Source organism: Scyliorhinus canicula, chromosome 2, assembly GCF_902713615.1.
Source record: "Scyliorhinus canicula chromosome 2, sScyCan1.1, whole genome shotgun sequence".
Classification (NCBI taxonomy): Eukaryota; Metazoa; Chordata; class Chondrichthyes; order Carcharhiniformes; family Scyliorhinidae; genus Scyliorhinus; species Scyliorhinus canicula.
In genome coordinates, this window is record NC_052147.1 from 263,356,554 (window position 1) to 263,369,139 (window position 12,586).

General features: G+C 48.6%; 1 protein-coding gene across 6 annotated transcripts in view; it reads right to left on the minus strand.

Annotated features, from left to right (window-relative positions):
* cacnb4a (calcium channel, voltage-dependent, beta 4a subunit) overlaps window positions 1-12,586 on the minus strand; it is a 403,331-nt gene that overhangs the window by 183,572 nt on the left and 207,173 nt on the right. For 2 of the 6 annotated variants that reach the window (XM_038790026.1, XM_038790025.1), the window contains one exon: window positions 3,188-3,309. The exons of the other annotated variants lie outside the window; for them this stretch is intronic. In XM_038790026.1, coding sequence (XP_038645954.1) covers window positions 3,188-3,226 — 39 coding nt within the window. In that variant the 5' untranslated portion in view covers window positions 3,227-3,309. The remainder of the gene's footprint in view (window positions 1-3,187; window positions 3,310-12,586) is intronic. 6 annotated transcript variants of the gene reach the window in all.

Below are 12,586 nucleotides of genomic sequence, written 5' to 3' on the forward strand. Positions count from 1 at the left end.
ATTCAAGGCTATTCAGTCAGTACCATTGAATTCTGTAACAGCCCTGATGACCTCAGTAGAGATTTGTTTCCCCTCAGTACCGAGGCAGCTATTCAAAATTTATCAATTTGGAGTGAGCCACATCTGTGAATTAGACCTCACTGAGGTTTCCAAGTGAAGTGAGCCTTGACAAGTTGACTTCTTTGAACAGCGGGGAAGCAAACACACTGAATGACATTGTACATCATGTCCATATTTGGCAACATCTGTCAAATCCTTTCCGAGACCTGTGCAATGTACAGTGTCACCGTCCAGCTACATCGCATGCTTGAACTCCTTCCACATCAGCCTGAACGAGCGAAACTCTGCATGAGTTACACGGAGAAAGTAATACACAGATAACAAAACAAAACTTGACTGTGGGCGATACTTTTCAATGCTCCCAACGGGTTAGACATTGCAAACAGCCTTGTCACTAGAAATCGACAATATTGGAACAACGCAAATTATGTTTCTGCTTTAATTAATCACATGACAGCAATGGGAACTATTCTTTAAGGATTTTTCTTTAAAGAAGCATTCTTAGCAAACAATGAATATCTAGTTTTGAGTCCTGCTTTTCCTCTCATTTAACATCTCACCAAGTTTATTTTGCACCAATGCTAAATAATACATTTTCATGCTTTGTAGTTGATACGCAACAAATTTTGGTGAAAATTAAAGAAAACAATTTGGGGAAAGGAAGCATTTTCTGGTCACTGACTGTGGTGGTGCAATAATGGGATAGGTAACAAGGTCAGGTCTTCCCCAAACTGTGTGTCAAGACAAGAATTTGGAATAGTTATCTCCAAGACAACAATGGCTGCCGTGGTGCTCAGACTGAGGGCTGAAAGCTGAGAAGCCCCTTTAAATCCTTAGGTTTGTCGGCCTAATAGTGGGCATGATCTAACAAACAAATCATTGAGGCCTAATTCTTGTTGTAAAATTATGTATTTTTAAAAAAAAAGAACCCTGTAGTTTAGACACTTCCCACCACACCCAACCTCACTCCGCTCCCCATCCCCCACTCAACAGCTGAAGCTCCCCCTTCGCTCAACAATTCCCGTACCCCTCAGAACTTCACCTCGCGGTCATGCAAACTTTGGTGGGGCTTTCAAATAGGGTCACAATGGAAAAAAGGTTTAGAAAGCTCTGCACTAGATGATTAGAAAATATGGCTGTGATTCTTGCACATGGATCAGCAGTAAATAATGCCGAGTCTAATTTACCATAAGTTCTTTTAGAACAGCCTAGAGTAGCCTTGCAAAACACATCTTTAGATTCATTTAAACAATATTAAAGGAAAAGCCATTTTTTGGCAGCTTCAGTGGGATTGGTTTGGGTGCACCATTGAGGATAGAAGATTGTCTAACTAAAGGGTGTTATGGGCCGGGGTTTAGAGAACCCCAAAGTGTATCATGGAGTTCACCTGACCCACAACTTTTAATAGATTGTGGTCTGGGGAGCACATGGCCCATTCTACAGGTGTGGTACAGCAGAACTGGAAAAGTATTTTTCAAAGCAAAACAATGTTTATTCTATGAACTCAAGTTACCTTTTTTCAAACATATAGTGAACATCTTAGCAACCATCAATTCAAATACAATCCCCAAAGAATACAACACTAAGTAATTCTTACTTTTCTTTTAACATCCATAAGACTTAAAACAAAACTTTTAATAGAAGCACACCAGGTTAAAGTCACTACTGAGAGCAGCTATTAGTTTTACATCACTAAAGGATCGATTTACATTCTTTAGATTACAGAGAGAGCCTCTAATACACCTTCTGGCTGTGACTGCAGCAATCTAGCTCTGAAAACTAATCTAAAACACACCCTTGAGCAAACAGCCTAAAACGAAAGTAAAAAGCTGACAGACAGCCCAGCTCCACCCCCTCTCTCACATCACTGCAGTAATAAACACCCATTTCTTAAAAGGTACTCTCACTACAGATACTTATATACACACCCATTTATAAACACCCATTTCTTAAAGGTACTCTCACATGAAAAGGGTCAAAGGCCTTTTGCTTTTTTCCCCCCATTTATCCAATTTAAAATGTCCTTCAGTACTGGCTCTGTTGAAAAATATTAACATTTTTTATTAACTTGCTTTTGTCTATATCAGGGGTGGGCAAACTACGGCCCGCGGGCCGTATGCGGCCCGACAAAGGTTTTTATGCGGCCCGCCAATGAGGTGCCCGGAATCATAACCGGCATTTTTGAAAAGCCGCCGGGGAAAAGCCGCTGAAGTAAATGCGCTTATTCAATAATGCTGGTTATGATTCCGGGCACCTCATTGGCGGGCCGCATAAAAACGGGCGTAGTGGGGTGGATGAGTGGGGCTGTCTCATTGGTCGGTTTAGTTGGGTGTGCGACCAATAGGAGTCCAGGTTACAAACAATAATAAGGCTTATTGTTTGTAACCTGGACTCCTATTGGTCACACACCCAACTAAACCGACCAATAAGGCAGCCCCACTCATCCACCCCACTACGCGCGTTTTTATCGTTGACTCGGCTAGGCTGTGCTTCTGTCAGTGTTAAGGATCAGCACAAGCAACTTGACACCTGATTTCAACAAACTGGTAAATGACTGCAGTCAGATGCATCATTCTCATTGACATTGTTCTGTTACTTACTGAGTTACTTTGTTTTTCAAATAAATGTGCTTTTTTTTCTTTAAAGACCTTTTATTTTGGCTATTTAAAATATTAATTATTTTACTTAATATACTATGCGACCCTTTAAAATTGTGAATTTCTGAATGTGGCCCTTGCACGGAAAAGTTTGCCCACCCCTGGTCTATATCTTCATAAGTTTTTGCAAAGGACAATTGCTTTTCTTGTCCAGATAATCATTATAGTCGTGTGGAACTTAATTAAGACAAGCGGATGTTGTAATGTGCATTTAAGGGATAGCAGCCTGCCATCACAAGAGGGAAAGTATGTCCAATCGCAGCTTCGCTTTGGCCCATGAGAACACAGCCCACACTGCTCTGCTGCATTCTGATGACTTCAAGCTTTCTACCTTTGCGTAAATGTTTTCATGTGCCTACAGTCTCAATAGGTGAACCCACAATGTGTTACTCAATAGCTGAGAGTGATTGGTGCCTTTATGCAATTATGAAAACACAACAGCGAACATGGGCTCGAGAAGCAGCACTTACTGTCAATGGTGGGGTCTCAATCCTTGATTTTCTGTCCATTCAATTGTGGAATCACTTTCATTACCTCCTAATTCACTGGGAAACCAGTTTCATTGAAATACTTGCAAGATACCAGCAGAGAGCTGAAAAAGAGAGGAACATGAAAAAGGACGACTTGCGTTACACACTTCCATGAGAGCTGATGGAGCTTCAAGGCTGTCAGTCTGACATGAATGTCTGTCAGTGGTCAGCAAGTCAAACTAAGGTGCTAATCATGGTTGAAATGGCACAAGGCAAAGGAAGGCACTCCAAGCGAGATAAGGGGGTGCCAGAGTCAGACCGGTTGCACTCATCATTGTGCCATCAATCTATCTGTTTAACAGAACTGGCTCTACTGGCTTTAGAGCAGGACAACAGGCTTAATTGGGGGCTTCCAGTTGTAGATCTATGTCACTTGCCGTAAGGACACAGGAAGTCAGACTGTATTGTAAAGAGGATGCTGCCAGGTGTAGCAAAGATCACTTCCTCCTTCGACTATTTACCAAGCTATCGACCGTGTCAACTACGGCTCAGCACTCTTCTCTCCAGTCAAAGTGCTGTGGATTCAAGTCCCATTTGAGCTCAGAAATCAAGGCTGGCATTCCTGTGCAATATTAAGGGAGTGCTGCCTTATGGTTGAGGTATCAGACTGAGGCTCCATCTCAGGTGGATGAAAAGATCTAAGGTGCAATTCTCACCCCCCCCCCCCCCACTCTGGGTTGGAGAATCGCGGGGGTGCCGGGCGAGTCCCATCACGCCGCCACGGCACCCGCACGCGATTCTCCCACCATCCCCAAAACGGCGTGGCGAGATTTACGGAAGGCCACTCGGAGAATTGCCACTCGCCGTTTGTAATGGGCGAGCGGCGATTCTCCGGCCCGGATGGGCCGAGCGGCCTGCTCAATATGATGTGTTCACGCCGGCGCCAACCACACCTGGTCGCTTCCGGCGTGAACAGCACGCGAACGCTGCGGGGGCGGCCTGTGTGGGGGGGGGGGGCAGGAGCATAGAGCACCGGGGGGCACTCAAAAGGGGTCTATCCCGCAATCAGTGCCCACCGATCGGCGGGCCAGCGTCTCTGAAGGGCGCACTCCTTTCCTCCGCCGCCCCGCAAGATCACTCCTCCATTTCTTGCGGGGCGCCCGCGGGGAGGACGGCAACCGCGCATGTGCGGGTGACGCTGCATAATTTACACGGCGCCGCTTTTACACGGCGTCAAGGCCCGGCGCACGTAAATGATGCGGCGCCGCTCCTACCCCCCCGGGGGTGGGAGAATAGGGGGCGAGGAGCGGCCTCCGACGCCGGAGTGAAACACTCCAGTTTTCACTCCGCCGTCGGCACTTAGTCTCCCGATGGGAGAATCCCGCCCCTAATTTCTATCCTTCTTTAGAGAAGCGGAGCGGAGCTATCCCTGGTCAAATGGCCCAACGCAATCACAGCATTGTGGAACAAATGGATTATACGGATATCATCACATTGCTGTTTGTGGAAGCTTGCTGTGCTCAAAGTGCCTGCCACATTGAAATAGTGATGGTGTTCCAAAAGTGCTTCATAGGTTGTGAAGTGCCTTAGGGGAATCTTGAGGTTATGAAAGCGGCTATATAAATGCAAGTCTCCCTTTTAAATATTTTATTTTGTCTCTGCCTACTTCCGCCAGGCTGACAGGAAATTATTTACTTGCAACATCAGCTATGGAGCTTCCCACAAATGTATCAGACAGGTAACTGGTGTATAAATGACTGTGGACAGGTGTTTCAGCTCCCCTCTCACTGAATCACAATAGCAGCCTAACAGAGACAGCCCTGTGTCACCAGAGTGCTGCACATCGCGAAACAGACCTTCTGTCTGATCAGTAACACCGCAAAGTGCAGACCAGTTTTGGCAGGACTTTGGGGTGTGTCACACTCAGGATGGGTTCACAGATCCTGTGGAAGGGTGCACCGGAGATGCAAACAGGAACGCTGTCCCGAGTTCAGGTGCTGTGCCACTTCCATCATTTTGGCAGGCTCCCAGCTCCAGCCCCGATAGGGACCAGCAGCTTGTGATGAATTATTCATCAGGGTCGATCCAAACAAAAAAATTCCAGATATTTCAGCTTGGCAAGAAACCAAAGAACATTGTTTTTGCTGTGTTGCTCTGCTCCAGTCTCCTCACTTCAGCATCAAGAGGATGCTCACACTGAAACTTCTGGTGCAGGCTGACCTGATAAGAAGTGCTAAAGTTTGAATTTGCAAGTGTTTTGGATACACCCCAAAACCTGCAATAAACTGCAACAATATGCAAGTAAAACATAACCTGAATTTTGGCCCCGCTTTCAGATCACTTCAAATTAAATATTTGTCTGTACATCGCGCCTCGTGCTGCCCGGTGGACAGGCCAGAGAAAGTTCTGAACAGCCTTACAAATCTCACTATAATTTCTGTGGTAACACAGTTTCAGCAAATCTTGCTGAAAAAAGTCTGTCACTTCATAGAACTTTAGTGAAAAGTCATCAATCTAAATCGTGAACACTTGTGTTGCTCTCCACTGATGTTGCCACGGCTACTGAGTGCGCCCAGCATTTGTTTAGTTTAGGGGCTGGGTTCTCTGAACCACGACGCTGAAACCGCGGCCGGCGACGGGGCGGAGAATCCATTTCCGTGCACGGAATCGGGACCGGCGCCGGTTCCCCGATTTACGGGTCCCCGAAAAGAGGCTCGGAGAGTACACCGCACCGCGTATCCCCTACCTGCGGCCATTGCTGATGGCCCACCCCACCATTCTCCAGCCCCGACCGGCCGAAGTCCCGGCGCCGTGGACCTAACATGGTCCTGCCGGTTTGGAGACTAGCATGGCTGCTGCGGACTCAGTCCGCCGCCGGCCGCCATAATATGGCTAATATCGGGCGGGCGGTCTGGGTCGGGCGCGCGGCAGATCGGGGCACTATTTGGAAGGTCCAGCTCCACGGTTTGAGTCTGAAATGGAGCACAGCGTGGCCGCTGGAGGCCGCCACCATGCGCATGCGCGGTCTCTGACCCGGAAGTGCGGGGGCCCTTATCTGAAGCAAAACCTGTGAGCTTCCCGACGGTTCACTGCTAGCCCCCTGCAGGGTTATGAATTTGTGTCCCTTTCACGCCAGTTTTCCTGTTGTGAAAGGTCACAGTTGTTACGACGGCGTGGGGACATGGTCTCAGAAACGGAGAATCCCGCCCCAGGATTTACACATTTGCAGTATTTTTCTTTTTTTAAAAAAGTTATTGTACAAATTGGTAGAATGGGTTCTTGGCATAAAATTCAAAAATATTTTATATCCAATAATTCTTTTGTTCTCACTTACCACATTGTCTCAATGCATGATCTCAGATCTCCTCAGCACCAGAGTTCCTTATCCCCAGTAATCTCTCCCTCTCTGTGATTATTTCAACTTAAACAGCCAAGCTTGTCATCACTCTATATCCTATTTCCTGTTCTTTACAACTCTGGCAATCCGCTCGACTATTAACCTGGCACTTGCTTCTCATTTTTCAATGTTTAAAAAATGGTTCCAATTTCCTAAAAGTTTTTTTCCCCCTTTCTTCTGCTCAGAATGAAATAATATCAAGTAGAAGAAAGCTGGAGAAATGCCTCACATGGAGCGGAATTCTCTGTTTTTGAGACCAGGTGGACATCTCTGCCGGTGCCCTCGCCACTGGCCAGACCCCACGCCTGAATTCTCGGGGACCCTGAGACAGCTGCAAAGCCGGTGAATCTCGGAGTCTGATTACCTCATCCAAACAAACATTTTCTAATGATGTGATCTCCTGTAAAAGGAGAAATTTGACTCGCTTTCCTAATGCAGTGATGTGTTACTGACTGAGAAATGCTGCACAGGTCCCCAGTTGACCTTTGGAAAGACCCAGAGGCAAAGACTGTGCTACCATCGCCTTGAGGACCACTGGCAGGGGCAAGCTTCCAAACCCATGGGGCGTTAGGTCTTCTTGGAGCAAGAGGCATGAGTTGCGGACCTGATCTCTGAACAATCCCAACTCATGTGCAGGTAGGGGATTCGTTGAATACAAGACTCTCAGTGTGGGAAGTCATCTCCGCTGCCTGTGTCTCTGCTTCCCATCCTCCAGTCGATGCTGAGGCTCTCCCTGGCCATTGGCCATACCCGCACCCCCCCAACCCCCCAACCCCCCATCGGCAGTGCCCCTGCTGGAGCTGCACACAGACACCTTTCCCTCCCGCACCAAATGAGGACATGAAGAAAAGCTTCTGGACCACTGGATCCATTATCACTTGTGCTTCCTCTCTGAAATGATATATTGAAAACCAGAATAGTTAAAGGGTGCAGAAAAGAAAGGTGTGAATGATGGACCTACGGGAGACTGGGGCAGATAAGCTTTGGCAGCTTAGATTGCATAGTTCCTCCTGATCCCGTACCTTTAGGACCTGAGCGCACACATAGAGGTGAGCAGCGTTCCATTCCACAGATCTGACATCCAGAGCCCTGTGGTGGGTGAAAAATTGTAATTCCCTCACTGAACCAACATTCTTTGATTTGACATAACTCAGCTTTCGATTGCTCACGGTGAATGAAAAATCCGTTTGGTCACTGATGAATGGTATGAATTGTTAACCTGTGACCCCACTGCAGTAGCAGAATTAATACAGCTGAGCCCCCTTCACTATAGCCCTCACTCTCCAAAGACAGATTCCTGCCTTCAACTATGTCACTTTTGAGCTATTGAGTTTCGTCTATCTATTTAAAAGCGTAAATTTATAAATCTGGTTTGCTCTTGCTTCCTGGGCAATGGGCTTTGCGTCCTGTGCAATTAACCTGGACCCTTGTCCAGTGTAATGTTACCAACAAGAAGGAGCCTCAGAGCCCAGCTGAGTGGCCCTCCCATACGTCATCACACCTTTCCAAGATAGAACCCATCTTACTTTCAATTTTGGAAGATGCCATTTTACCTGTGTCCCCAAATGGTGGCTCTACGTCTTTATTACAGGACAGAGTTTGAATCTCCCTCTCTCACTGTCCACAGGCCTCATATTTACCTGGAATCTAACAATGTGTAGGTAAAGATGCCACCGGTTATTCTCCAGTTTCCTCCACAATACTGTTGTGGTGGTGGATGTACCAATAGTCCCAACCCACCCCACCCCCCCCCCCAGTTCCCCCCCCCCCCCCGCGTTCTCCCCCCCGTCCCCCCCGTCCCCGTCCCCCCGTGCCCACCAGCCCCCCCTGAGCCAATCACCTGTGAGGTACTCATACCACATATGCCCACCTCTCCTGCTGTCTGCATGCACAGTAACATACAGGGGATCCCTCCTCTCCTTCTCCCCATCCCAGCTTCACATCCCCTCCCCTCCACCATGTATTATCCATTCCCTATCTTTAGGCTGCAGATTGCCTCTGTGACCATCACCGTATCCTCTGCAACCCAATACAGTGCCCACACACCCAGAGATATCAACTGCAGCACAGCCCTGGACACCAAGCTGTGCACACAGCCCTTGTCCGTCCCTGCATCTGGGGTACACCATGCTTTCAGTGATTGCTCCTGCTGCATGCCCGCTGCTCTTCTGCACTGTCTCCTGTCTCTGCCCTTATCTGAGGTCCACATTGGCCCTGGATGCCTATCATCTGTGACTACTTTCCAGTTTACAGCTGGAATGCCTGCTCTCTGTAATACCTGTCTGCCAGTGCCTGAACCTAAATGGGAGCCTTGTCATAGTTTCCATTTCTAAAGAGGACCATGGACAACAGTGACTTTCACAATGGCATTGCAGCCCCGACATGGTTAGTGTTCATGTGAACCATCCCTAATGTGCCACGTAAACACGCACCCATTCTATAATCTGCTATCTGCGTGCATGCCCTTCCAGTGATACGTGTGCGACCCCTTAGACCCTCTTGTTATCCTGCATTTCATGCAGCATTGTCGGGGTCCAACTCCCATCCCCTCAGTCTTCGCTCTGCCTTCCATTGTGCATTTTCTTCATCAACCTCCTTGCCCCATGCCAACCATCGTGAGCCTTTGCCTTGCCCCCATCCCCTTGCACAGACCTCCTTCCACACTGGCCCCCTTGTCTTTGCCAGACCACCGCCCTGGCCGCAACTTGCACCCCACTCCTGGTCCAAACTCAGACCTTTGTTGCAATGGCTACATGACTCCGCAGCACATCCTGATAGACACTGGTGTGTGGCGCTGGGGGAGAGGAGATCCTTGCGCTTCCCAACTCCAGGCGCAGTGTTAATCCGAGACAATGGCATAAAAGGATTCCTGGGTTCAGCAGCCTGGTCCTCTCCATGAAGATAGAACATAGAACAGTACAGCACAGAACAGGCCCTTCGGCCCTCGATGTTGTGCCGAGCAATGATCACCCTACTTAAACCCACGTAACCCGTATACCCGTAACCCAACAATCCCCCCATTAACCTTACACTACGGGCAATTTAGCATGGCCAATCCACCTAACCCGCACATCTTTGGACTGTGGGAGGAAACCGGAGCACCCGGAGGAAACCCACGCACACACGGGGAGGACATGCAGACTCCACACAGACAGTGACCCAGCCGGGAATCGAACCTGGGACCACTGGAGCTGTGAAGCATTGATGCTAACCACCATGCTACCGGGAGGCCTGGAGCTGGAGGGCAGGGCAGAGTGGTGTCCAGGGGATCAGATGCAGTGCAGCACAGTGCAATGCAGTGCAAGACTTTGGTGCATTCACCTCGAAGTCTTATTTGAACTGAGGGCTGCCTTGTGCACGCCATTCTCTAGCAATCGGGTTTTAGACCGACGTATTTCCACGCTGGTGTGACACCTGATTGATAGGCCTGACAGGATTCCAGCGGCCAGATGTTTTGATGTGCATTCGTGCAGTGCAAATGAATGCAAAGGGTGTTCACACCATCAACCAGCAGGAAGACCGACCGGCCTTTAACCCGCCATTGTGAGAATTGAAATATGTTTTTACACCTGCAGATTTCTGGCTTCTTGGCTCCTGCCAGATTCTCCACCCACACCAGCCACCAAGGCCGCTACGGACAGGATGGGAAAATTCCACCCATGTGGAGTTAATCATATCAGAAGTCCAAACTTTGCAGGAAGTATTTGTGTCACTAACAAAGTGAAGACCATCCTCGCTGGCATCAATGCCATGTTAACAGATAACACAACTTGGCCAAGTTCTACAGCTATAATAATATCATCTCCTGAGATTATTTTTGGTGCAACTTAATTCATCACTGTCAATGGCAGTGCAATATTAGTGTTTAAAATGAAAGATTTCATTACAATCAGAACTCAGTCAGCCATTTGGTCTCTTGAGCGCGCTCTGCCATTTCATGAGATCATAGTTGATCTGACTGTGGCCTACACTCGCTAGTCAAGGGATGTGGGCTTCGCTAGGCCAATATTCATTTCCCATCTCTAATTTTCCTTGAGAAGGGGGCCGTGAGCTGTCCTCACCGCAGTCCATATGTGGTGTAGGTACACCAAAGTGCTGTTAGGGTGGGAGTTCCAGCATTTTGACCCAGTGACAGTGAAGGAACATGATATATTTCCAAGTCAGGATGATACGTGGATTGGAAGGGTACTTCCAGATAGTGGTGTCCTCAGATATCTCCTGTCCTTGTCCTTCTATATGGTAGTGGTCATGGGTTTTGAAAGTCTTATCTAAGGAGCCTTGGTGAGGTCCTGCAGTGCATGTTGCAGATGATACACACTGCTGCCACTATGCGTCGGTTGTGGAGGGAGTGAATGTTTGTGGGAGGGAATGCAAATCAAGTGGGCTGCTTTGTCTTGGATGGTGCTGAGCTTCTAGAGTGTTGTTGGAGCTACACCCATCGAGGGAATTAGAGAGTATTCCATGATAATCCTGACTTGTGCCTTGTAAATTGCGGACAGGCTTTGGGGTGTCAGGAGGTGTGTTACTTGCTGTCGGGTTCCTCGCCTCTGACCTGATTTATAGCTATAATATTTATCTGACAACAATTTAAAATAAGCAGGATAGATAAAGGGGAACCAGTAGATGGAATATACTTGGATTTACATAAAGTGTTCGATAAGGTCACGCACAAAAGGCTACTTAATAAGAGCTCATGTTGTTTGGGGATAGTATATTAGCATGGATCGAGGATTGGCTAATTGATAGAAGACAGGGAGTTTGGATAAGGGGCATTTTCAGCATGGCAACCTGTAGCTAGTGGAGTGCCAGGGGAATCAGTACTGGGGCCACAAATATTTACAACATATATTAATGACTTGGACAAGGGAAATGAATGTACTATTGCCAAGTTTAAAGGTGACACAAAAATTGGGAAGTCAAGTGGTCACGGTGACAGTCATTTTTCAGGAGATCATGCCCTAAGTGTCATTTTTGCGGGGTGATTTCAGCCGGAGGTGTGGGTGCGAACCAGATTGAAATTCACCCACACTTAGTGCTTTTTAGAGCTTGGGGAGATTCCCACAGAAATATCCCCACACATCGGCGCGATTCTCCGGAAAGAATTGCAAGTGCGGTAGCGAGCGGCAATTGCCACTAGCGTCCCGGCATTCAGCCCGGCAAGGCTGGCAACAGAATTCAATGTTTAAGGAAGCCCCATGGGCTTCACACTGCAAATGAAGACTGGTCAATTGATTCTCCGGGACTGCGCTCCCAGCCTGCCGCTAACAAGGTTGAGCTGCATTAAGTAGCACTTGCACAGCCAGTCCCAATCAGCCCGCAGCAATGGTGCTCAGGAGGCTGGCCCCAGGTTTGGCAACATTGATCTGGGGGGGGGGGGGCTCCTAGATGCGGTCGAGGCCCAAGGGAATGTCCTGTTCCCCCGAGGGTCCCGGAGGATGGGTCACAGGGCAGCTGTGCCACCTGGGACGAAGTGGCAGCGGCCGTCGGCTCGGCAAGCGTGACCAGGAGGACTGGCCAACAGCCCCCCAAACACTCCATCTGACCCCCCAACCCACTCTTCACCCACCTCCATTCACCCCCCCTCCCTTCACACCACCACCCCTCCCACCAATGTGAACCGCACGTGCAGCTAACGATGCCCTCTCTTTGCATCTGCAGGAGAAGCTCTCTGACAATCGTCGGGAGAGGGTCCAGACAAGCGGAGGGGTGCCGGACATAAGACTCCTCATAACTTTCGAGGAATGGGCCCTGCAGTGTGGTCACCAAGACAGATGTCGCTGTATGCCACAGAGGTGAGGACCCATCGGGGCCCACCCGGATGGACTGTCAAACACGAGTTGTTAATGACATTCAGATTCACCCATCCGTCCCACTGACCACAAGTCCATTCTCCCACAAGTCTTCCAGCCGATGGCGACAGTCCATCCAGGGTAGCCCCCTTCCCCGTCATCCATGGGACCACCTCGGAGGAGAGCTCCAAGGATGCCACAGTTGATGCGTCC